Raw genomic sequence first — 27,194 nt, 5'->3', positions numbered from 1 at the left:
ACTGGATAAATGCTGATACTTATTAAGGCCTAATCTGCCCTACATTATGAATTGCCTCTGATGGAAAATACTTGAAGAAAAATGTGGCATTCCCTGGGAGTCAACTCAAAGCCAACATATGTATGTGTGGCCCTTACCTGTTAAGCTTCCTATTCCTTCATATTCCATCTTTTTTAATTTTTTATTTTATTTTATTTTTTTGAGACAGAGTCTCGCTCTATCACCAGGCTGGAGTGCAATGGCGAATCTCAGCTCACTGCAACCTCTGCCTCCTGTGTTCAAGCGATTCTCCTGCCTCAGCCTGGCAAGTAGCTAGGATTACAGGTGTGCACCACCGCCCCCAGCTAATTTTTGTATTTTTAGTAGAGAAGGGTTTCACCATGTTGGCCAGGATGGTCTCGATCTTCTGACCTCATGATCTGCCCGCCTCAGCCTCCCAAAGTGCTGGAATCACAGGTGTGAGCCACCATGCCCAGCCTCCATCTTTTTTCAACCAAAGTTAGGCAGAGAGATTGGTATTGAGTATGTGGCTAATCCTAAGGGATCATTTTAATAGGATTAAAATGCTATTTTTTCTATATATTTTGTGGATTTTAAAATAACATTATTAAAACAACTTTACAGCTTCAAAAGGTTATATTCACCACCTACTTATTTACATTTTTCCTTTCACACTATATACATGTTTGTGTATTATGTGTATGTAGATGTATATGTATATACATGCATATTCTTTCTATTTTTGGCAGGTTAATCCCAATATTCTATAGTGGTTTATAGGAAGGAAATTTGTATACCTTTTTAATGAACAGTCTTGATTTTATTGTACTGTTTATATTTAGATTTTGTTAGAATGATTTTTATTGGAGTCATCTTTTTAGTTTGAGACTTGCTAACCTAAGTACAAATGGTGTTTGGGAAATATGCCATTGAAGTCTTAACTATTGACAGTGATGGCTTATATATTATACACATGATTTATGAATATATATTTGCATTTATTTTATATTGACTTATAAAGCTTATGTTTTGTAACTACACTGACACATTAAGGTTTCTTATTAGAAATTATGAATGAGTTATAAACCTGTTTTTCATAAATACCAATTTTGTATGTACTTTACAGCGTACATCAGATTGAAAAGTAACCCTTTCAAAAGGCAGTAAAATGAGAATGCAGTACAATAGTTCAGTCTGAAGAAGCTGTTCTCTAATGCAAGTTATCTTGCTTTCTTCTGAAGCCTGTGTAGTGCTTTAATACCAGGAATATTGACTGAAACAGTGTCTCTTAGAATACATAGGTCCCTGTATTCTGGATAGCAGGACTCGGGAGTAATCTATCCTTTGATGTGTTAGTCGATGCAATTTAAGTCCTATAGCCAGGTATGGAGTCATTGTGTCCCTAATAACTCCAGCCACTAGTGTACTACATTATACTTTTAGACCTGAAGAACATTTCTACTGAAAATTTTCTTTAGCTTTTTAAGATCTGCATACAGTATAGTTAATATATTTGTTATTTTTATTACAAATCAGGGCAAAGTGCAATTGCTGGGGAAGAACATCCCAGAGGTTCAATTCTGCGGGAAGTGCACCTCAAGTTCTTGCTGACGGGACTGCTCTCAGGACTGCCTGCACCACAGTTTGCTATCCGTATGTGTCCACCGTTGACCACAAAAAACATCAAGATGTATCAGCCACTGCTGGCTGTTGGTGAGTATTTGACCTGGTCTTTTTTTAACTCACTTTATAAGATGTGTAGGTTTTCTAGTTTCTAGAAGTTCCTTTATTCTCTTTTAGGATGCTTTAAAAGGAGTCAGAGGCTAAGTGAAACTGTGTAAATACTCATCCTGGAACTTTAAACAAAAATTTTTTTCTGTCCTTTTATTCCAACCGTCTTATATTGAATTGGAACACTAAGTCTTCTTCCACCTGAGACTGGACAGTCGAGTCTCTGACGCTGTCCATTCGTCGCTGAAATATCAGGAGGCTCATCCCTGCAGTGCTGAATCCCAGGCTCCTTGTCTGTAATTGGACCACCCCAGTCTCTAGGTCATGTCAGTTTTCGTTGGGTCTTTATTGACTAAAAATATAGTCAGGGTTAATAGTTTAATAACAGCAGGATTCTTCTTTTGCTAAGAGTTATATATCAAATATTATTTAAAGTGTCTATGGTCCCTATAAATTAAGATTTGCCTTTTGGTTTGAAATTGTGTATTTGTATGTTATAGGTAGAAACATTTATTCTGGGTTTCAACTTGCTGTCACATTGATTTCATAGTAATGTGATGAACCTAATTTTCTTTACAGCATAGAGAAAAAACAAAATTTAGTTTGCTATTAAGTACACATGATTAAAATACATTTCTCCAAAACTCTTGAAAAACCGTGTATTTGTTTGAAACTCAACATTTCTTCTTAAGATGCTATTGGCTGGCTTCTGGCTTTCTCTCCAAGTCTATTTACATGTGATTTGTAGTGAAAGCCTCACCATGTTTATTCTGTGGCTAATATGGCTGACTTCTCAGTGCTAAAGACTCATTTGGGTATTACTGTTTGGTAGTACCCTTCTGTTTTTTTCTGTGCCTCTGTTTTGAAAGTGATTTGATTTTTATGATTCAATTGTCTGTATATCTGTCCAGGTTTATATAATGCAGATAAATGTTTAATTTTTGCTTTAGAAACTATTAATATTTCACCATTAATAGATTTTAATTAGGATTCAGCAGTGTGCTTCGTATGTGCATGTATGTATTATGTCAGTGTTCCTGATTTGTCAATTAGGATTTTTTCAATTTCTTGGGGAAAATTACTTCTTGGGATAGCTATATAATAAGAGCTATGGCAAGGTCTGAGATTTCCATTGTAGAATAAGCTGTATTGGTATGTAGTCAGTATCATTTACTGAATTTAGTATAACAAAGTAAAAATATAAGTGCCTAAAGGTTTGTCTAGAGTGTCACTAATAAAGATAAAGAGTTCAACTATGGAATTCTTGTAGTGCCCCTAGTGCATTAGATCATAGGTTCAGCACTGTTAAAACTTTCAGATTATAGAAATCATTTGATTATTATGAAGTTCTGTTAATTGAAAAATTTTAGTAATTTACTTTCTCAGTGCTAGAAGGTATTATTATAAAATAGATGATAGATGTAAATAACTGTACAATGTGTTTTTCTAGAATAGTTTTGCAAAAGATTTCTGGAGTTTTATTCAGCAAATAAGATAATATTGGAATTTGCCCAGCATTTTTACTTCCACCCTCTTTCTTTGTATGAATTCATTAATTTTTAAATCATGTGCAGTGCGAAAGTGATTGTCCATATAGACTGTTCACTTTTCTTGCTTAACTTACAAAAACACTACAGAGACTGAAGCTTTTTCATGTGTGTCCATGTCCCTTCCATTTAAACTTCAGACATACTACCTGAGACCATGAAAAGCTTTAGGAATAATAACTGTAAACTGTTAATTGTAGTCATAACAGGATACTAATAGTTAACCAAGTGCTTACTTTGTGCCAATTACCGTGCTAAGTGCTTTATGTTTTCCCATTTAATCTCCAGCAAATAGATTTTCTACTCTTCCCATTTTAAAGAGATGAAAACACAGATTTAGTGTGGGCAAGTGATTCATCCAAGAGTATAAGGAAGAGCCAGGGCTTGAGCCCAGGTTTCTTTAATTGCAGAAACCGCAGTTAACCATCATACTTTACTCTCTCATCAGGGTTTATTTAATATGAGAGACAAAACAAAAACAAAACTGTGTAAAGAAAAATGGATAACCCTGGTTAATGAGCTCTGCTAGATTGCTTATTTGAGGATCAGCTATATTAAACCTTCTGAATCTCAAAAAGTATAAATTCCCATGTGTATAAAAGCTTAGGAAAGTGTTTTTCAAATTGTATGTGTATTAGTGTAAGTTTTAAGATCTTTCTGTGAAAAATCTATTCCTGGAATTAAGCAAGGTTTTTGAGCACATGAGGTTAGGCCCATTTTTCTAAATAAGGAAGTGGACCAGAGAAATTCATTCTTTTTTGTTTGTTTGTTTAAGCACATAGCTTGGGTTTCTTTTATAAAAGATAAATGTTGTTAAGTGATTAAAGTCTTGAGAAAAGACTTTTCTTGCAAAGTGCTGGAACTCCCACTGAATTAATGATCTTCCATGATGTCGTTTTGAAAGGTACAAGTAACGGTTCTGTCCTGGTGTACCATCTCACCAGTGGTCTGCTACACAAGGAGTTAAGCATCCACTCATGTGAAGTCAAGTAAGTATGTCATTGTGATGGTGACATCACAAACATATCAGAAAAAAAATTCTCATAGACTTTTCTACATTGAGTACTCCATAATGTTATCTGCAGTGGTGATTATTTGAAAAGTTCGAATAATATTCATGTCCAACTAATGGCTATGTTAATCAAGAATGATAACTAATTGTTTGTTGTCTAAAGAACATAAGCAGTAGAGAATGCTTTATCTTTTATTAGGTTGTTGCAAAAGTAATTGCGGTTTTTGCAATTTTAATGGCAAAAAACAGCTATTTTTGTACCAACTGATATTGTTGCACCTCATTTATTTCTCCTAAGGGCCAGGCTGTTTTCTCACTGGATGTCCTTATGTTGCCTTGTTCAGGTTTATTTTATTTATTTATTTATTTTGCTCAAGATTATTATGTTTCATTATTTTTAAATTTTTTTTACTTTAAGTTCCAGGATACATGTGCAGAACGTGCACATTTGTTACATAGGTATACGTGTGCCTTGGTGGTTTGCTGCACCTGTAAACCTATCACCTTGGTTTTAAGCTCCGCATGCATTAGCTATTTGTCCTGATGCTCTCCCTCCCCTCAGATGCCCTCTGCCGACAGGCCCTGATGTGTGTTATTCCCCTCCCTGTATCCATGTGTTCTCATTGTTCAACTCCCACTTACGAGTGAGAACATATGGTGTTTGGTTTTTCTGTTCCTGTGTTAGTTTGCTGAGGATGATGGCTTCCAGCTCCATCCATATCCCTGCAAAGGACATGACCTCATTCCTTTTTATGACTGCATAGTATTCAATGATGTGTATGTACCACATTTTCTTTCTTTTTTTTCTTTAATTTTACTTTAAGTTCTGGGATACATGTGCAGACTGTGCAGGTTTGTTACATAGATATACATGTGCCATGGTGGTTTGCTGCACCTATCAACCCATCATCTAGGTTTTAAGCCCCGCATGCATTAAATATTTCTCCTAATGTTCTCCCTCCCCTTGCCCCTCAACCCCCAACAGGCCCCAGTGTGTGATGTTCCTTTTCCTGAGTGTATGTATTCTCATTGTTCAGCTCCCATTATGAGTGAGAACATGCAGTGTTTGGTTTTCTGTTCCTATGTTAGTTTGCTGAGAATGATGGCTTCCAGCTTCGTCCATGTCCCTGCAAAGGACATGAACTCATTCTTTTTTATGGCTGCATATTTTTCATTTCTGTGATGATCCATCAGTAGGACTGCTTATGACAAATTCAAATAAAGTCATTTTAATTGTTAATTTGTCTTATTTATTCTTTGTTTAAACATCATCAGAACACTGCATAGCATTTATTCTTTGATTTTTAAAACCTGATCTGCTTATGAGTTCTGTGTATGCAGAGCTATCTGAGGGAAGGCTAAATTGACAGAAGAGTGCTTCTTGCTTTCTGTTCCAGAATGCCTACCTGTACTGTCCATAGCATTATTCTGTTGAACGCAAGGCTATTTTCCTTTTGTGTCCTATCAATGATAGATTGTAGAGTTACACATATAAAATATGAATTTCCAGTTTTTTGTTTGTTTTTTGAGACAGAGTCTTACTCTGTCACCCAGGCTAGAGTGCAGTGGTGCGGTCTCAGCTCACTACAATCTCCGCCTCCCGGGTTCAAGTGATTCTTGTGTCTCAGCCTCTTGAGTAGCTAGGATTACAGGCATGTGCCACCATGCCCAGCTAAATTTTATATTTTTAGTAGAGACGGGGTTTCACCATGTTGGCCAGGCTGGTGTTGAACTCCTCACCTCAAGTGATCCACCCACTTCAGCCTCCCAAAGTGCTGGGATTACGGGCATGAGCCACTGCCCCCTGCCAGTTTCCAGTATTTTTTTATGATCTTTCAGTGAAAGCATAAGAAAGGTCATTTTCTGTTTTCTGTACATTAAATGTAGGTCTTGTGTATAAAAATTCTCAGTGAACCCTTAGCAAACACATTATCCTGAGTACATGCATTTTCTTAATGGAGAAGGGTTAACCTTTTTTTCCCTTCTTTTTTTTTTTTTTTTTTTTTTTTTTTTGAGATGGAGTTTTGCTCTTGTCACCCAGGCTACAATGCAGTGGCGCCATCTCAGCTTACTGCAACCTCTGCCTCCCAGGTTCAAGCAATTGTCCTGCCTCATCCTCCCAAGTAGCTGGGATTACAGGTGTATGCCACCATACCCAGCTAATTTTTGTATTTTTTAGTAGAGACGGTTTCACCATGTTGGTCAGGCCGGTGTTGAACTCCTGACCTCAGATGATCCACCTGCCTCTGCCTCCCAAAGTGCTGGGATTACAGGCGTGAGCCACTGTGCCAGGCCAGGTTAACCTTTTAAGTATCACAGCTTCTGATTGTGATGGAAATCTCTGAAAACTTTGCATCGTCTTATTGTTCAAGTGCATTGTTGTGTGGCGCAGCCCAGGTGACTGTTTATTGCCACCTTAGGCTGTTCCTGTACAGCATCTCCCCAAATACATTTGCGTGGAATAATGTCTTTAAAAACTTTGGGCTTTTGAGGTGCAGTGACAAAGGTGTCTGTTTGGACTCTTTCAGGCTGTTAGTCATCTCTTCTTTTCTGTTGCAGTGTCTGTAGCTTGCCATTCTGGCACTTCTAGTAGTCTCTGCTTGCACTGCTGAATCTTCTCTCTCTCTCTTTCCCATCTACTCTTCTCTCGACATTTCCTTTCACCTTGCCTTATGTGTCTGGTGTTTCCGTTTATGGTCAACACTAACCAGGGGAAACTCTCCATTTAATCACTACTTACTCTAGGGATTATGTTAAGTATTAATACTTTGCATGCATCATTTCATTGAATCCCCACTACAATTGTATAGGGCAGGTATTGTATTTCCAGTCTACAGAGTAAGAAACTGAAAATTACAGAGTAATCTGTGAAGGAGCTAGATGGAATTCACTCTAGGCCTTTCAAGCCTCAGAGCCTGAACTCTTCACTTATCCTTACAGTACATATGCTACATTTCCTGTTGAAATACGCACATAGGTTAGTAGGAATCATGTTGGCAGTAAAATTAAAATGTTGGCTGAGCCAAGATTTGTGCTAAGAATTTCACACATGCTTCTGAAAAGTCAAACATGTTGTCATTTTTTTCAAACACAAAGTTTTAATAGCTAATTAATCAGAGGGGTATTAATTTTAAGTAAGGTTTATTATCCTGGATTAGTCAGGTTATAGATGTCACTAAATACTTGACTTATACATGCTAAGATAATATTTATGGTTGAGTAACATTGAAATTGATTATAAGTGTTACTTGGGATACTAACTCTGAGGGATATACTACTCAGGGAGATAAATGTCGTGAATGATCATACAAAGATACTCTATTTTTACATGAATTTTTCCTCTTCATTGACATTTTGAAAATAATTTGTATTTTATATTCAGAGATACTGGCCAAGAGAACGCTAAAATCCTGCTTTGTGTTTCAGTTAATGTAATTTTTGTATTATAATCAAAAGCCATTAAGAAAATTTCACAGAAATACAAAAATTAGCTGGATGTGGTGGCACGCACTGTAGGCTTAGCTATTTGAGAGCCTGAGGTGGGAGGATCTCTTGAGCCTGGGAGGCAGAGGTTGCAGTGAGTTGAGATCGTGCCACTGCACTCCAGCTTGGGTGACAGAGTGAGACCCTGTCTCAAAAAAAAAAAAAAAAAAAAAAAAAAAACTTTCACGGATGTATTATAAAAATCTCTTAACTTACTAGCAGTAAACTCAAAACATTTTAGATTTTCATGTCCAAATAAGATTAACTTTTAGAAAGTGCTTTTAAAAATCATAATCTGAAGCACTTGAAGGTTTGTGTATACTGTGCTGGGGACTCATGACAGCAGATAGTGCAACGTGTGTATGTTTTTAAAAGCTTGTTTTAACTCACAATGCTTTACAATTATCTGTTGAGTATCTTCTCTATGCTTGTAAACAGACAAAGCCTTTGAAGCTTATAATGCAATGGAAGATACTTAGAAGTAAACAAAATAGAGAGGTACATGTGGATTTTCTTAGGTCATTAGTTTGTGTCTTGGTCTGGTAGGCTGAAACTACTGTAATATGACTCTCTCCCTGGCCAGATTTTAATAGTCATGTTAATACTGATGTGAATCTTGATAACTAAACTATCTTGTCATTACATTTGTAGATAAAGTTTTAGTTAGAAATAATTTTGTATGTGTTAGGTATGGTAATACAGTCTCAAATAAAAGGTCATGTTAAGATAAAAGGTCATGCTTACTTTTTAATTAATTTGCGTAATACAATTTAGGTCTTTGGAAAACTTATTTTTCAAATAAATGAACCTTTCAAATAAAAAAGAGTATTAGTTTAACCTTTATCTCATTTCCTATTATAGGGGTATTGAATGGACAAGTTTGACTAGTTTTCTTTCTTTTGCTACCTCAACACCAAACAATATGGGATTAGTGAGAAATGAGCTTCAACTGGTTGATCTTCCAACAGGTTTGTTTTTAAAGATTCAAATTGATTTGTCATATTGAATAAACATGTTGCTATTTATAAAACATGTTTGAAAGTACTTCTTTCATCTTGGAGTTTTTTCTTGTATTTCATGTTTATGTATTTATTCTTTTATTCTTTAATAATTGCCCTAGAAAGGCTTCATTGTTGTTTGCATGGAAATGTTGTTGGCACAAATACATGGTAAAATGGAGGACCATTAGCCTGAACAGACAGACTCATTAAAACATAGGAGGATACCAGTTCTACTTTTAAGTGCATTGTTATATATAACCAACTTTAAAAGATCAATTTAAAAATAACTCTATCAATGGACTTTATTAGCATCTCTGCTGAAAATTTTGGCCTTCATAGGAAACATTTAGAAAATTTATAGGTTAAGGATTGTTTTTAAATGCTCAAATTTAAAACTTGTAATAGTCTCTGGCTGAATGAATAGAGAAACTTAATTTGGGATTTTGAAGATTCTACAGTAGGAAACGTCCCAATAAGGTAACTTTTTCAGAATTGTTAAAAGCCTAAAACCAGTGAATTTCAAAGTGAAGAATTTGAAAATATGCAGTAGTTTCAAAGAGGTTTTTTTTTTAAACAAAATTGTGATGAGTTTCTTTAAAATGGTATAGCAACATGAATCATATGCAGATGATCTTAACCAATGAGAGCGTGTGCATGTGTGTGTAAAATGAATAAATCAAATAAATGGTTGTAAATCAAGTAAGTTGTAAACAAATGAAGTACATGGTCGCTTTTTTATAGTCTCCATATGTATTTTCAAGCTCTCAAAGATCCAGTTGTTCTTACTTCTCAGGGTGTGTTACTAAACTTCAAGGAATCATCCCCATCTTTAGTCCAGTGTTGCTGCTCTGGTTTCATTGGAAGTGACATGCCCATTGACTCTCATTCCCAAGTTCCTAATTTGCCAACAGAGTGGTACTGGCTCTGTCTCTAGTGATCCCAGGGATAAAATGCTGTTGTCTAGTACCATTGACTAAAAAAAAAAAAGAAAAAAAAATCCCTGTGTATTTGTTTTGGTCAGCTCAGATTGAGGACTGTTGGATAACTTAAAATCTGCTTTGCACATAAGTAACAGTTACTGATTTCCTTAAGTGGGATATTTGAGTTCATAGATTATACACTTTTATAGCCTGGGCTTCTAAGGAAGGCAGCAGACTAGTGCAGTTAGGACAGGACATGGGCTGTTTGGGGTATAATAATAGTGAGTATACTGAGATTCCACATGATGGAATCTCAATGAAGAGCAGGAAGACATTTAGGCCTTCAGATGGCCTTGAATTGAGTATGTTCTCTCTTTTGTTTAATGTAGATAAAAATCTATCACAAGATACTAAACATACAAGTTAGAATTTATACTTTTTTTTATTCACAGAAAATCATGTAGCTTCCTTTGTGGGTAACTCATTCTTTCACAGCATACATGAACACGGTAGTTATTCTGTAGTTTCCAGTTTATAAAGATGTTTTCAGAGGAACATTTTCAAAATATTTAACTAGTATTTTACACATGGGACAAGAAAATCTTAAATACATGTTTCAAGAGTTTTTCCCCCACTAGTTAGTATTTGGAAACATGAGAATGTTTGTATTAAATGTTACTTTAAATAAATAGTTTTCGCACCAGACAACTGCTGTCCTATAGATATCTTAAAACTTATCATTGTTTTTTTAAATTTCTAAAATTGAATTACAGAATTCAAGAAACTGTGTAACAAATGAAAATGCCTTTTTACAAAATAAATGTCTGAATATGTGATGTATTATTGATCATTAATTTGTAACAGTTTTGAGAATATTCTTTGAACTTATGTTATTAGAAACAGCTTAGAAGCAGTTGGGTGCTGTGGCTCACAGCTGTAATCCCAGTGTTTTGGGAGGCCGAGGCAGGTGAATCACTGAAGGGTAGGAGATCGAGACCAGCCTGGCCAACATGGTGAAACCCCATCTCTACTAAAAGTACAAAAATTAGCCGGCGTGGTGGCGAGCACCTATAATCCCAGCTACTCGGGAGGCTAAGGCAAGAAAATCACTTGAACCTGGGTGGCGGAGGTTGCAGTGAGCCAAGATCGCGCCACTGCACTCTAGCCTGGGTGACAGTGAGACTCCGTCTCAAAAAAAAAAAAAAAAAAAAAAAACAGAAACAGATTTGAAGCAAATGGAAGAATGAATAGGAGAACAGAGGGTAGGAAGGGTAGAACCGATCAAATTACATTGGTGTGGCTTCTTGTTTTTCATACATGTTTTATGCACTGTTCTCACTTTTTTAAATATTTGTAATTAAAGGTAGGAGCATTGCTTTTCGCGGTGAAAGAGGCAATGATGAATCTCCCATCGAAATGATTAAAGTATCTCATTTGAAGTAAGTGTCGACCTAAAAAAAAAAATCTATGGTGTTATCACAATGAAATCTCATGGATTTTTTTAATCTTTAAGAAAATGGGAATGTGCTGGAATGCACATAGAATCTTTTTAGTGATAGCAAATAGTGATATGCAGCCCAAAGAAAATATTTTGATTACAAAATTAAGTTGCTATCACTTTTAATTCTCCACTTCTAAAAAGATGAGGTAGCTTTTGCATGAATTGTTTACTTTCGGATAAAGTTCTTATGCACTTCTATCTAAGCATGGAGTTGCTGAGTGAAAGAATCCATTCTCTTTATGTATAATTTAAACCCATTTTGCTTCCAGAAATTGAGTTTTTTTGTTTCAGGGGAAAATAACATGTAAAGCAGTATTATTAAAAATAGAAACCAAATGAAAATCAATCAAAATTACAAAGAGTAAGCTTTCTAAAATAGTTTTCAAACTTGTTTTGGCTTTTCTAAGATCTTTGCATTACCATATAAATTTTAGAATCACCCTATCAGTTTTACCAAAAAATCTTCCTGAGATTTTGATTGGGATTGCACTGAACCCATCAATCAGTGTGGGGAAGAATTGGCATCTTAACAAGTTTTATAATTCATAAACGTAATGAACGTGGTGTATTTCTCCACTTATTTAGGTCTTTTAAAATTGCAGCAATATTTTGTAGTTTTCAGTGTATAAGTCTTACATATTATTTGTTAATTATATTTTGTGTTTTCTTTGATGCTTTTATAAATGGTGTTTTAAAATTTCAATTATTTATTATTTTTATACTAAAATACAGTTAATTTTTTGATATTGACCTTGTGCCTGGTGACCATGCTAAGCTTAGTTATTACTTCTAGTATAGGTGCTTTTGTTGATTCTTTAGGATTTTCTATAGAGACAGTCTCGTTTGCCAGTAAAGACACCTTTACATCTTTTCGATCTATAGGCCTTTTTGCTTGCACTAATTAGGACCTCTCCTGTATAGTGTTGATTAGAACTTAGAACTTTGCCAGGTATCTTGCTCTGATCCTGGATCTTATGAAGAAAGCATTCAGTCTTTCAACACTAAGTATGATATTAGCTGTATATTTTTTGTATATTTACTTTATCTAGTTGAAAAAGTTTTATTCCTAGTTGCTGAGCCTTTTTATCATGAGTAGGTGTTGAATTTGTCAAATGCTTTTTCTGTATTCATTGACATCATCATATGGCGTGTGTGTGTTATTTTGTTTTTGTTTTGAAGTTCACTAATATGGTGAATTACATCGATTGATATTCAGATGTTAAACCAACATGACATTCCTGGAATAAACTCTAGTTGGTCATGATGTATTACTGTTTTGACATATTGCTGGATTTGATTTCTTGATATATTATGAAGAGTTTTTATATCTATGTTCATGAAGGATATTGGTCTCATTTTTATGTAATATCCTTCGTTTTGTTATCAGGGTAGTATTGACCTTGCAGAATGTGTTGTAAAGTATTCTCTCTCCTTTTTTTTGAATAATGAGTTTGTGTAGAATTGATATTATTTCTTACTAAATAGGAAAAATTCATTAGGCAACCCATCTGAACCTAAAATTTTCTTTGTGGGAAAGTTTTTAAATACAAATTCAGTTTTTTTCATAAATATAGGACTATTTAGATTCTCTACCTTTTTTTGAGTTTTGGTAATTGGTGTCTTTCAAGTAATCTGTCCATTTTGTTGAAGTTGCTGAGTTTATTAATTTATTGAAATAAGCTTGTTCATCATGTCTCTATGATCAGTGATTATCTCTCCCACTCCTAATATCAGTAAATTATATCAACCAATTTTATTTATTGATCTTTTCCAAGAAACTACTTTTGGTTCATTTGATTCTTCTCTATGATTTTTCCATTTTCAATTTAATTGACTATCATGCTTATCTTTTGTTCTTCTGCTTACTTCTTAAATATGCTCTTCTTTTTTTGCATAGTTTTCTAAAATAGAAACTTAGATAATTAAATTAAGATGATTCTCTAAAATGTAATGTAAAGATTTCATGCCATGTAAGCACTACTTTTCCTGTATCCTACAATTTTTGATATGGTAATATGTTCTCATTTTAATTCACTTTATACGCTTTGACAGTTTCCATGGGATGTCATTCAGAGGTGTATTTTTTAACTTCCAACTATGTGGGTGTTTTGCCAGGTATCTTTCTGTAAATTTCTACTTTCTGTTGGGGGTCACAGGTGGTCCTGAGTGGAAGAATCTCAGTCCTTTCATACAGGGAGTACAGGGATCTGCCTACTCTTGTCACATTTCCTCTATGTCAGCCATCATTTGCTGAATAATATTTTAGCTCCTCATAATGCTTATTGAGTAATCAATGCTCAAATTATGTTTATTGAATTGCACTCATTGACATCATTCAGTACTTCTTCCAGGCTTAACAGAAAGTGAATAAAGTGGCATTCGTTGAATACCAACTGTAGTAGGATGATAGAAACTTTACATACTTTTTCACTGAATGCCTACCATAATCTGTATATCAATGCTTTGAGGTCCATGATGAGATTCCCATGTCATATGTGAGAAATTGAGCCTCAGGAGGGTTAACATAAGTTGCGGCATCAGGGTTTGAATCTGTGTCACTCTTTCTTCCGAGTTGGACTACTTGCCCAATTGTGTGAGACTATATGTTCTCTCACAGGTCATCTTAAAGCTTTACCTTCTTAGGACTGTTCATCATGGGTGCTAAATGGTGGTTTAAATTGTCTATATTTAGAATGCGTCAGCTGAGTTTTTCAATTTACTGAACTTTTTATTTGGTCTAATTCATGGTGAAAGTTTTGCAAAAAGGGGCTTATTTAGCAATTTTCTTTATTTTAGGCAGTATTTGGCAGTTGTATTCAAAGATAAACCCCTGGAGCTATGGGATGTTAGGACTTGTACCCTTCTTAGAGAAATGTCCAAAAACTTCCCTGCAATAACTGCTTTGGTAAGTTACAGTTTAAGAATTAAATAGCTTATTTAGGTATATATGTATGTGGTGAATGTTTTGCTTAAGCTTGAATCAAAATCATTACTGCCAATGTCATATTTTCTTGTTAAAAATGTGTGTTCAGAGAAGATGATCTAAATAAATGGAGATAACTCTTATTTTCTTGGGTGGATCAACCTAATATTATATTAGTGCAATTCCAATTGAAATTTCGTTTGGATATTTTGAGGAATATGATAAACATATTGTAAAATATTTATGAAAGAATAAAGGTCCTAAATAGCTAAGTCATCCTTGAATAAAGAGGAGTAAATGTGGGAGGTATGGGTGGGGTTTGCCATTCCTACCTGATATTAGTACATCTTACAAAACCATGGAAATAAAATCAGTATTATATTGGCACAAGAATAGGAAGTGAGTCAACATAATAAAGAGCTCAGAAATAGACGCATGAATATTTGGGGACTTAATATACAGTGAAGCAGCACAAATCAAAGAGGATGGATGGACTGTGTAATAGATGGTGTTGGGAAAACTGTCTTACTTTATGGAGAAAAATACTTGTTCTCTACTTAATACCATATATAGAAGTGAGTGTTACAGCACTACAGACCTAAATGTAAAAAATGTAAAGCTATACAATTGAACATAACAAAATGCAAAATATTTTTGTGACCTAGAGGGAGGAGGAGATATCAGAAGATCAAACCAAAAGGCAAAAAAAAAAAAAAAAAAGAAAAGAAAAAGAAACTTAATGCATTTAATTAATCAAGATTAATGCTTTTTGTTTGATGAAAAATATCATTGTCAAACTTAAATACAGAAGACATTTTGGGAAAACAAATTTTCCAGCATCTAAATTTAACTAGAAACTCCTGCAAATCAACAGTGAAAAAAAGCAGGAACCCTAGTGGAAAAATGAACAAAGTTGGTGAAGAGCTAATGAGAGGCAGAGAAACCTAAAACGCCAACAAGCCATATAAAGGAATGTTCAGACTCATCAGTTTTCAGCGATGTTCAAACCATGATATGGATCTACCTTTTAGACTAACAAAAACTAGAAAGCCATGTAGTGTCAAGTGTGGGTGGAACATAGGGTATGGGAATCCTTGTGCATTGCTGGTAGGAATGTAGACCAATGCAGCCATTCTGTAAAGCACACTGGCAGCACTTGGGCAAACACAGACATCCTCTGTGTCTGCCGAGCTCTTTCAAGGATATTGACTGTGGTGTGTTTTGTCATGATGTGAGTTTGGAGACCATCTGCGTGTTTTTTACCGAGAGAGAGGAGACAGATTAACAGTTGGCTGATGCAGCCATGGAGTGTTATGTAGCATGCAGAAACAGGAGGAAGAGGACTTAAATACAGTGGAAGGAGTAAGAAACAGGATAAAATACATATATATATACACACACACACACACACATTTATATGTAAACACCATACTATTTATGTAAATTAGAAATACATGTGAAATAACTACACGTTAAGAACTTATACATATGTGAGGATGTTGGACTGAAGGTTTTACGATAGGCGGAATATAAAAGAATATATAAATAAAACAAGTGATTTTGGAGGGATCTATGGATGTTTATAAAGGACCCTGGTTGGAGAATTGTGATTGTCTTATCCTGTGCACACAAGAGATGAAGGAGGAGATGAGAATAGGCCATACTATCGTTGAATTCATTATTTTCATTTTGTAAAATTTTTTAAAAATATCAAAAGCTCAGACCTTTTGGAAGTTTGCCATAAAAGCTCTAATTAAAATGCATTCATTCAGCTTTTCTCTAAGTAGGTAAAATCTAAAGAACAAATTGTGGATTCATGTGCGGTAATAATAAATGATACTGGGCAGTGGTGTGTGTGCCCAGCTGTTCTGGAGGATTCTTTGACAGAAGGAAACCTAGCACGTCTCGGTTTGTCTGCCTGCTTTTGCTTTACAGGAATGGTCACCATCTCACAACTTGAAGAGCCTGAGAAAGAAGCAACTTGCTACTCGAGAGGCCATGGCCCGCCAGACTGTGGTCTCAGACACAGAGCTGAGTATTGTTGAATCATCTGTGATCAGGTACAGTACAGGGTTTCTTGACACTGTCATTTGTGCTATTAGTGTCATGTCTGGGAAGTTGACAAGTGTCATCCAAAGGTGTCTGTGGTAGCAAGTTGGACTCTGCTTTTGAATATACTTAGTTTCATCTTTTAGTACATATCCAGATTACTAAAAAGTTTATCATTTTTATTATACTATACTGTTTATTGTAACTAATAACAAATGCAGTAATATTCACCCATCAGCCTCTGTTAGTACATGTGATCATTCCAAGTGCCCTTCTACTCCATACACTTCAGTTCCTGAAATTCAAATGAACATAGCATAGACATAGAGATAGATCATATTATCATTTATGCACACCAAAGAAAATGTGTTGGGAATCCTAAATTTGTGCGCCACCCCATCCATGCCAATCTTACAGATAAAAAGCTTCAGAGATAATGTTGGGTCACTGTACAGCCTCCCTTCTATTGAGAAGAGTTCTATAGCAAAAACCTCTATGAAGTTTATTTCTCTTGTATTAAGTTTAGATCACCATTTTTCTCTGTCCAGGGTAAACTTCCTCTGATGTTGTGACTGTTTAGGAGTGATTCGTGTTTACCCAAAATTAGTTTGGGCAAATATTAGTTTCAGACTTTTCAAAAAATAGTTTTGGACCTCCTCTTAATGCATCTGTACTTTGGGCAAGTTAATTAATTATGGGTATCACTCTAGGGAAAAGAAAAGTCTTTATCTTATTTTTCACCATCCCAAAGCTTGCTGCAGGAGGCAGAAAGTAAATCTGAACTTAGTCAGAACATCTCTGCCCGGGAACATTTTGTATTTACGGATAATGATGGCCAAGTTTATCATCTCACTGTTGAAGGAAACTCAGTAAAAGATAGTGCTCGGATTCCACCAGATGTGAGTACAACCTTAATTAAATCTTCATCAGAAGATTTTGTTTTGTTGGTTCCATATCCAGTGAAGGCATAGTTAAGTTGGAAAACTTCAAAAAAACCTAATGTAAATAAACTTTACTTAAGGAGATATTATCTTCGATTAAACCTGCTAGAGAATACTGCAGGAGAATAACGCTGTAACTATTTTGATTAAATGTTTACTGTGTGCTACTCATTTTTATCCCCATAATAATCTATGAGGAGTTATCTCCATTTTACCTATAACAAAACTGAGAGAGAATAAGTAACTTTCCCAAGGTTACCCAGCTTACTTATATGGCAGAGCAGTGTTTTAAACTCAGGCCTGTCTGACTTCAGTATCTGTCTTCTTTCCATTTCAGGCATTACCCTGAAGGATTTGACTTACAATCTAGTATTATTTTTGGATAATAGTAATCAGGTTGTAAGTGTAATAGTATTATTAACATTTACTAACTAACATATTTCCTTCTTATGGCCTTGTGGAATCTGTAACTAAAGTTTTGCCATTAATCATTTGTGTCAGCATGCATCTCATAGATAGTTTTTAATAGATGGATCATGAAAATGTTTATGTTAACTAATACAGGCTATTATAATGGTTAAATGAAGGCATGAGGGGATTTTTAAAAATATGTATATTTATTTTAAATTGCCATCTAAAAATAGAATGCTCTAGTAGAATGCCAACCCCCATAATTTTATAGGTGGCTTTGGGGTCTCATAAAGTTACAATCTAGATGTTGGCTGTGGCTCGTCTTTTGAAGTGTGACGGGGCAGAAGGATCCGTTTTCAAGATGGCTGACTCACAAGGCTATTGCACATTAATGCTGACTGTTGACAAGGGACCTTAGTTCTTCCTCATGTCCGTCTTTCTGTAAGGCTGCTTGAGTATCCTCATGCATGACAACTGGCCTCTCCTAGAGCACATGAGCTGAGACGGCAGAAGGAAGTTGCAGAATCTATTATGACCTAGTTTCAGAAGTCTCTTCAAAGGCAACTTCTTAATTAACATTCTATTATATTGTTAGGAAAGTAGATATCTCAAAGTGTTGCTTCATATTATACAGAATTTCATTTCTTTAATATAACTAAGTTTTTTAATTAATTTATTATAATACTGATTTTTAAATCCAGTTTTTGTTTGGTTTCTTGACTATTACCAGAGTTTATGCAGTATTCGGTGTGTATGCTAGTCTACTAATGGTCAATTATTCAAACCACTAGAATTTTCTTACTTTTTACCATGGATACTATTTGAATTTTTATATTGTACAATAAATGCAAAAACAAGATTTCTTTTAATAAATAGCAGTAATATTATTTAATAGCTAACATGTATTGACTACTGCATGGCAGGCATTGCTTTAAGGCTACTGCCTTTATACATTTATTAATATTAGCAACAACTCAAATTTCACGAACTTCTTTATTGACAATAAATCCAAGACAGAAAGGTTAAGTAAACATACCTCAAATCACATGCCAGTTTCAAGCTGGGATTCAAGCCCAGGCAGTCTGACTCCAGAGCCCAGGCTGCTGAGCCCTCCATGATACCGCCTCTAAGCATCTGTTAGAACTGCAAGTTCCTTTCTTATTCCTTTCTTCCTCCAAGTTAGATTGATTATAGCAGCATCTCATTCTTATATTGTGCTTCTTTATGTAACTTCTGTGCAAAGCTTTCTATGAATTTAAACTGCATATGCCTTTAGTAAACAGCATTTCTTCACCTTCATGATTCCACAGTGTTCCAAAAGGTATCAGTGAAACTCTGGATCCTTTTTTTCAATAGAAAAATCACCACACAATTAGTTATAAAAGAGCTTTAAGTTTCCCTTGGAATGGATTTAAAGGCAGTGTGAGAGAAGTTTGAGTAGGCTCTCTGGAAAACCTTCCCTTTACGTCTCTCCTTTTGTTACTTTAATTTCCTTTTTTTTTTTTGTTTTGAGGTATTTGTTCCTCAAAAGACATACCCTCTCTTTAAATCTAGTTCCAGTAACTACTTAATGTCTATCAAGTTGCAATCTCTTATTTCTTCATAGTTGAAATTGATAGGCAGTGTAGCTCTTTGTTAGTGTCTGAAGTCTGTTTTAGGATTTGATGACTAAAAGCATACTAAAGCACAGCCCTTTAAATTAAGTTTTATTAAAATATTTATTTATCATGATGTCTTATACGGCATAGTGAAATTTATGTGTGTTTGTTGCTCTTGTTTTCTAGGGAAGTATGGGTAGTATTACCTGCATCGCTTGGAAAGGTGATACATTAGTGCTTGGAGATATGGATGGAAATTTAAATTTCTGGGACTTGAAAGGCAGAGTATCCAGGTATAAGCCAAGAATGAAATCTTGTTCTTTTGTTTAAAAAAAAAAAAATGACATCTTGATATGGTTCCATTAGAGGCTTGTGACTTGGCAAGCAGGATCAGTAAACTCGTGGAAGTGTAGCTTGGAACCTTGGGTCCCTTCACCTAAACTTGGGAGGATGGAGCTCGAGCCAGTCATTCTTAGGAGATAGTTGTCTGCAAGTGGCTTCTGCAGAAGTCTTAGCTGACCTTAAAGGACAGGCCCTTTCTGTCAGATGTGGCCCCCAGTCCTAGCAAGTAAAGGGTTCTCCCATCATCAGACCTGTCAGAACTGGAAATAGTGAGAGACATTAGATATAGCTTCTGATGACCAGATCTCACTCTACATCGTATTGGTGTTTTTGTCTCTTTGTCTTCAGAGGAATACCTACACACCGAAGTTGGGTGAGGAAGATTCGTTTTGCTCCTGGCAAAGGAAATCAAAAATTAATAGCAATGTACAATGATGGAGCCGAAGTGTGGGATACCAAAGAGGTAGGCCCTCTCCATGAGGAAAAAATGTAAATGGATTGTTAGCCATAGGAACTGTGCTTTGTTAAAAAAAATACTTCTTTCCGATTTAGAAATGAAAAGTACTTAATGAGTTTGTCAAGTTTCTCATAACAAATTATTTTCTTTTAAAAACTTTTACTTTACGATATTTCTGTTCTAAAGGTAACAACTCAAGATTTATTTATTTATTTTATTTTATTATTTTTATTTTTTGTTTTCTATTTTGAAGTGGAGTTTCGCTCTTGTCACCCGGGCTGGAGTGCAATGGTGCCATCTCGACTCACCACAACCTCCGCCTCCCAGGTTCTAAGCAATTCTCCTGCCTCAGCCTTCTGAGTAGCTGGGATTAGAGGCACCCACCACCACACCCGGCTAATTTTTTGTATTTTTAGTAGAGACGGGGTTTCGCCATATTGGGCAGGCTGGTCTCAAACTCCTGACCTCAGGTGATCTGCCCACCTCAGCCTCCTAAAGTGCTGGGATTATAGGCATGAGCCACCGCGCCCGGCCGATTTATTTATTTTTTAATATTATCACTGTCTTTGAGACCTTTAAAACGCTGCCTCTTTGTGGAAGGAAGATTGCCAGAGGCTGCCGAGTTCTCAGCTTGCACTGGGCCTTTGCCACAGACTGTCTTCCTTGACCGTTTAATCTAGAATAATAAACATCTTCCTTTTCTGTCTGGAAGTGATGCCCAAATTCACTCTTGAAGGTTCAGATGGTGAGCAGTTTAAGAAGTGGCAGAAATGTGACCTTTCGTATATTGGATGTGGACTGGTGTACGTCAGATAAAGTGATCTTGGCTTCAGATGATGGGTGCATCAGAGTCCTAGAGATGTCTATGAAGTCTGCGTGCTTTAGAATGGATGAACAGGAGTTAACCGGTATGGAATCCTAATGATGGGGTCTTTGGAACCTGTCTTTACTTTGCCACAAGCTGCTATATTTTGGGGAGAGAGCTGCTGCTTTGTTTCATTTCAGTCTTATTTTCTTAGAATCTGAGTTTAAGAAAATATATTAAGTTGAAGCTTGAGTGTTTTTACTGCTGAGATGCTGCAGTCTTCGTAACTATAGATGTCAGTTATTCCTAACTCAGGTTTTATAAGTGCCCCTTTTTTTGACTATTTTCTTTGGTTTGTTAACAAGATAAAAGATGTTTACATTTATAAAAATGGCTTACCCAGAATTTAGGTGAACTCATCAGAGGACATAAATCTAGTGATAAGACTGCTGGCTTTTAAATAATGGCCTTACATCTTTTGCAACCATATATCATTGAAAAGTCACTTTGCAAAGTATTCTGAGTATTATGAATTTTGATGTCAATCTGTGACTAGTAAAATGACTAGTCAAGCAGATTAGGAGACTGCAGTATCTTGCTCTCTTTTGTATGGTTGTTTTGATATTGCTTTTTACCAGAATAAAAAACATTTTAGTAGAATATACCCCATATGTGACTCCAAAAAAAAAAAAAGAATGGGATGATTGTGAGTGCATCCATTTATCAGTTTAAAAGGCAGCTTTTGGCTGATGAAATACAGTGTTCATCCTTGGAAGATAGTTGATCCTAATTGGAGCAGAGGAGGGAACTTCTTGCCTGAGTATTCTCCCAGCACAACTTTGGTGCACACTCCAGGCTGATACATATAAAATTTCATGAGACTTTTCTGAACCTTTGTGGAGTCAGTATTTGGCACTTCAGACACAGTAAGGTTTTGAAAACCTGGTTTTTCACTTTGTGCTCATGCTTGAGGCCTACCAAGTTGCTGCTGATGTTAGTGGGGCCGTCTTTAGCTTACATTAGGTGTGCTTTGGTGTTTGTCACTGCCCACCCCTGCCCACTACATTTGGGCACCACCACTTCTTACTGTGTAACTGCCAGCAGGTGAAGCCAGAATTCAAGACCTGCTTTCCCGTGTCTGTCCTTGAGTCATTTGCCAGCTCTGGGGAAGCATCAGGATGGCCTCCTAGGAAAGGGCAAGCATTGGTATTCATTTGAAACCTAAAGGTATTGAGGAAATTGAAGGAACTTCAAGGGTGATTTTTGAAAAAAATTAGTTACTAATTCTAGGTAAAGAAGTGTGGAACTGCAGTCTACATGTTTGGAGAGCTTTTCCTTCACTTCTAATAAAAAATTTGAATCTAAAAAGCTCCAAAGTCAAAGTGTAGCTTGTTCTTAAACTGACTACAGAAATGGAGTCTACCATATTAACCCATGTTCAATACCGTACTTGAACATCTAGCCTGTGGCCAGATTTTAGATCACATGTTTCTTTTAAAATTTTTCTAATATATTTTTTAAAATTCTTCTCAATCTCGAATGTTATAGCCTCAGCCAGAAAGAGGAAAAAAATCCAAGTAGCAATCAGGAAAGGTCAATGCAATTGGGTATTCATTCCACAAATTGAGCTTTAAACTCAGAACAACCCTCAATAAATGTTAAAGAATGAAAACTGTGGTAGTGTAAATGTGAAGTGAGAAAAAAGACATCTGTGTGTTCACCTCCAGATTCATGGCCAATTTGGTCTTGGGGAAAATAAGCTTAATATAGTATATTTCTATTCTGAGGAATTAGAAGTATATTTGGGGCTTACTGACGTGGGATAAAAATAAAATAGGTCATAGACATTGGTATTTCCTATGTTTTCTTCAATTCTCCTTGATAAGTAGAGAATATCATAAAATATTGATTCACATCTGTACATTTTTTTAGAGCAGCTTAGATAGGCCACTTCTTCCTCCAATAAAGAGGGCAGTCAAATTAGAAGATTAGAGTTCCTGTTTTTGAGTTGGAGAACCTTTCTTATCTGCTGCCTAATTTGTCAGGGACATAAAGTGCCATCAAAATAAATCTTAATAGTCTTTTTAGCCACATCTAAAAGGAATGTAAGAGTATGAGATTTGTTTAATAGCATTCTAGTATCATGCAGTTTCCACACCCTTCAAATAGTGTTGACTTGATATCAGGGACTGTTCAACCTAATTTCCTCCCCCGTGTTAAAGGCCACTGCTAAGCACATTTTTCCTAAGTAAGCATATATAGAAGGAAGCTTTCCAAAATCAGATTTATGCACAAACCTTTCCTCTTCATGTGCCACAGCTTTCCGCAGTCATTTTCGGTAATCTTGGGGCGTTCAGAAATGTCTCACAATGACTTGCAGATGAGGGGAGGTCCAGGGATGCTGAACAACCTGGAACGATCTAGTGCAATGAAGAATTGTCCTGCCCGAACACCAGTAGTGTTCCTTAGCTCTCTTTTTCCCCGCTCATTGAATCACACTGAACAAAATCACAAAATAGGGTCCTTTTCTTCCCAGACTTCCAGCTCACCTTAATGTTGCTGCCTCTTCCAAGTGGTGGAGGAGTAACTTTTTTCTACTGCTTTACTTCTTGGCTCTTTGGTTACTGATTTTCTACATTCCTGTCATGTAGGTAGCTAAAAACCGGGATGTTATGATTCACACCTCACATAACTTTAGCCCAGATGGAGCAGAATCTATGACAAACAGCAGTGATGCTAACTGCTTTTGTGTTCTAATTGTGTAATTTTAAGAGGTGAATGAGCTCTTGCAGGTGAGTTTCTACAGCTGTGAGTTGATCACCTATTACTTTTTCGTGGCTGATCTTTACCCTTCAGAAGAAAGATTTAAATTCACTTGAGGGAGGGAAGTAGTTAGGGTCAGTTTTAGTTTGTTCATGCTCATTGGGATGCTGTCAACAATATTTTGCTTTTGGGGAAATAGCGTCTATTTGTTTTTAAAAATAAGATATTTCCCTCCTTTTACTCAGACTTGGTCAATGTTGTCTTGCTTGCATGATGTGAACACTCGATGCTGCTTTCTACGTGGATTCTCTTGTATCTTTTCATTTGTTCATTGATTAAGAAATTACCACACGGCATGAGAACTTTCCTTGAACCATTCCAAGATTATTATGTATAATTAATTTTTTTCCCTGACATTTACCATTTCCAAACATACTGTGATGTAATACCAACAACTACTACGTGAATCTACCTAGAACATACACATATACCGTCTAAAACATGAGTGGGGCTGACTTGAGAATTATATAGATTGTCATCTATGAGGAATGAATAGAAAGAAAGGTAAGTAAGTTAGCCACCTGCATCCTTTTCAGTGCTAAGTGTTCAGTGCTTCTGAAGGTAGTTAGATAAGCCTCATTTTTCCAAGATACAATCCTTCCTTTATAGCCCAGATGTAAAAGAAAAGATGACTAAGTAGAAATTTAAAAAAAAAAAATTCAAAACCAAGGAAAAGCTTTAATAAGAATAAAATAAAGTGTTCAATAAGCAAGCCAAATACAAATGATCACCCGGGGGAAAGTAATTTACAAGTCGCAGACTGTGTACAGAGGGGAAAAACAGATAAACAAATGACCCTTCAACATATGAAATGATACTCAACTTTATTTATAATAAGAAAAATATTTGACCTCTTACTGGTAAGGATAAAAGAAGAAAAAGAAATTTAAAAAGTAAAATTTTAAAAAGAGAAAAATACAAATTAAAATTGTTTCTTACCTGTCAAGATTCAAAAGCTTGAAAATATACTGTGTTGGCAAGGCTGTGAGGAAACAAGCACTCTCATCCATTGCTCACAGTGAGACCCCTGTAGGAAGGAATTGGGCAATATCTAACAGAGCTACATGCACATTTACCTTTTTAGCCAGCAATCCCAGTGCTTAGAATTTAAGATGTACATTCATACATTTTAAGATGTACATTCGTACATTGTGACCAAAATGCACACAAATTTATTCATAGCAAAATTTTGGAAAAAGCCTAACTGCTTAGCCATAGGAGATTGGTTGAATAAATTTGGGGACATCTGCAGAATGGAATAATCTATGCAGCTGTAAAATAGTGAGGAATAGCTCTATGACCTGATGTGGAGTGATATCCAGGATATGTGTAAGTGAAAAATGCAAGTGTAAAAGAGTATGTATAGCCTGCTTGTGTGCAAAGGTGAATTTTATACATAGGTGCATGCACACATATGTTTGCTTACTAACACACACGTACACAGAATAATCCAGAAACCAATGAGAATAGTTAGAGGATGTAGATGGAAAAATGGAGACTATGGGGATAGCAGTGAAACTTCTCTATATTTGTTATATAGCTTCAAGTTTTGAACCATTTATGTATTTTACATATTCAAAATATACAGTGAAAACAAGGGTGAAAGAAAAAGCAAACCCTAAAATTGAATACAAGACACAGTTGAACCAAACTGTATAACAAATATTGGTAACGTAACTACACACACAAAAAAACAGTTCAAATAACTAAAACACAGAACTTCTCACTCACTGCACACCTTTAGTGGTTTATATTCTAAGGACAGAATTGCTAAGAAATGTTGAACTTTACTTGAGTAGTTGACAGTGGCACTAGTAATTCTGAAGCTGTTTTGTGCATGTTATAGCCTGGAACAAATTAGTAACGAAATTGCAGTTTTTGGGAACCAGGGTCTGTGCTGATAGAAAGGGAGATGCAGATGTGAAGTGGCGGTGGTGGGAAGAAACACTCCAAGGGTGGATTTGGATTGATAAAAAATCATGACTTCTTGAACATGTATATTCCCTGGCTCTGCTCACAGACAGTTTTCTTGCAATGACACTCTGGCAGTGAGCACACATAGCCCCCAGATTTTACTTTGTAAATTCCATTTCCAGGCTAAAAGGAGCCAGAGGTCCTTGGACAAAAAGTTTATTTCAGGACAGAGGCACAAAAAGTGCAAGATGGGTCTGGGGCATCTTGCGTGGTGCCGGAACTCAAGTAAGGAATTGAAAAACCGAGGAGGACCTGACATAAGAGGCTTCTCCTGTCAAATTGGGGGTAGTCTGAGCATCATGCAAACTAATGGTGGTATTGATGTAAGTGCAGAATACCAAAGAAACCCTCACTCAATAGTAATAGTCACAGTAAGGAAAGGGGAAGTGGGCAAGAAGCAAAAGCTCAGGTGGACAGAAGAATGCCAGCTGACGAATGCAGAAATAATAAGATGAGAAAGTCAGCAGTTTGCAGCCCCTGATACAATAATTAATTCAAACAAGGATCACTTGTGGATGTCAGATCACTGAGTAAAAGGATGTTTGAGAATAGGAAATGCAATCTGACAGTATTTCCCCCACATGTTACTTACTAATTAATTATATAGGGGGGAAGGTGCCCTGATAAGGAAGTTCTGGTGAATACCCCTTATCTAGAGGATCAGAGTTAGTGTTTCCTGTAACCAGACAGCTAACATGTTCCTTCTGGTGCAATGCAGTGAAAAGTACACAACATCCTTTGTTCAGACTCTGCCAAAAATGTTTAACCTGAGTCTGATAATCAGAAAACAGAGAAGTTAGAACGTAGGGCATTCTCCACAGCTGCTGACCAGGACTCCAAAAATGAAAAGGTCATGTAAGGCCAAAGCCAAAAGGGAGGAGGAGCGTTCTAGATTGGAGTAGACTAAAGAGACATGACAATGCAGTGTACCAGCCTTGACTGGGCCCCAGATTTTTAAAAATAATATAGCTCTCAGGACATTTGGGGAATAACAAGGGACTTCTGAATTTGGACTGCATTTTAAGTGATTTTACTGAATCAATGTTAAAATTCTTGGGTGTAAAAAAAGTATTATTAAAAATATTTCCAATCACTTTCTGGCTTTTAAATGGAAAAGTCCACATAAAATATTTTATGTATAATTTAATTTTTATTTAACTACATAGAATGAAGTTTTCTAAAGCAGAGCTTTCCAATAGAAACATAATGTGAGCCACATATGTAAGTTTAAATTTAAGTATCCACATTTAAAAAAAAATGAAATTTATTTTAATTAAAATGTTATTTAAGCCAATATATCCAAAGTTTTATTTCAACATATAATCAGTATTAAAAGTTACTAGTGAGACATTTTACTTTTTTTAAAGTATTCATTCTTCAAAATTCAGTGAGTATTTTACATTTATTGTAAAATAACTTGAATTGCCCTCTAAATTTAGAGGACAAATTTTCAGCAGAAACAGTCAAGCTCTATTTAGATTTTATGAAATTTTCAGTTGAAAACTAGTAATGTATTCAAGTTGTTTCAAACATACTTAAAAGTTATTCAATGACTGAATCAATAATCACTTTTTAAGTTTAAATTAAATAAGACAAACATTCATTTCTTTAATTATACTAGCCATATTTTCAGTGACTATCATATTGGATATAATACTGGATAATTGCACAGTCTA

The 27,194-nt window shown here is 35.7% G+C and overlaps 1 protein-coding gene across 1 annotated transcript in view; it reads left to right on the top strand.

Moving 5' to 3' along the window:
* The window catches only part of LOC105469649 (WD repeat domain 11), a 55,427-nt gene that overhangs the window by 17,039 nt on the left and 11,194 nt on the right, over positions 1-27,194 (top strand). Inside the window, exons 10-19 of the mRNA XM_071069024.1 lie at positions 1,537-1,713; positions 4,183-4,267; positions 8,635-8,741; positions 11,058-11,133; positions 13,992-14,100; positions 16,054-16,178; positions 16,919-17,066; positions 19,304-19,410; positions 19,808-19,922; positions 20,653-20,824. Of these exons, the coding sequence (XP_070925125.1) occupies positions 1,537-1,713; positions 4,183-4,267; positions 8,635-8,741; positions 11,058-11,133; positions 13,992-14,100; positions 16,054-16,178; positions 16,919-17,066; positions 19,304-19,410; positions 19,808-19,922; positions 20,653-20,824 (1,221 nt within the window). The remainder of the gene's footprint in view (positions 1-1,536; positions 1,714-4,182; positions 4,268-8,634; positions 8,742-11,057; positions 11,134-13,991; positions 14,101-16,053; positions 16,179-16,918; positions 17,067-19,303; positions 19,411-19,807; positions 19,923-20,652; positions 20,825-27,194) is intronic.

Source organism: Macaca nemestrina, chromosome 9 (assembly GCF_043159975.1).
Source record: "Macaca nemestrina isolate mMacNem1 chromosome 9, mMacNem.hap1, whole genome shotgun sequence".
In the NCBI taxonomy this organism is placed as follows: domain Eukaryota; kingdom Metazoa; phylum Chordata; class Mammalia; order Primates; family Cercopithecidae; genus Macaca; species Macaca nemestrina.
Note: the sequence above shows the minus strand (reverse complement) of the source record. Positions and strands in the feature narration are given on the sequence as shown.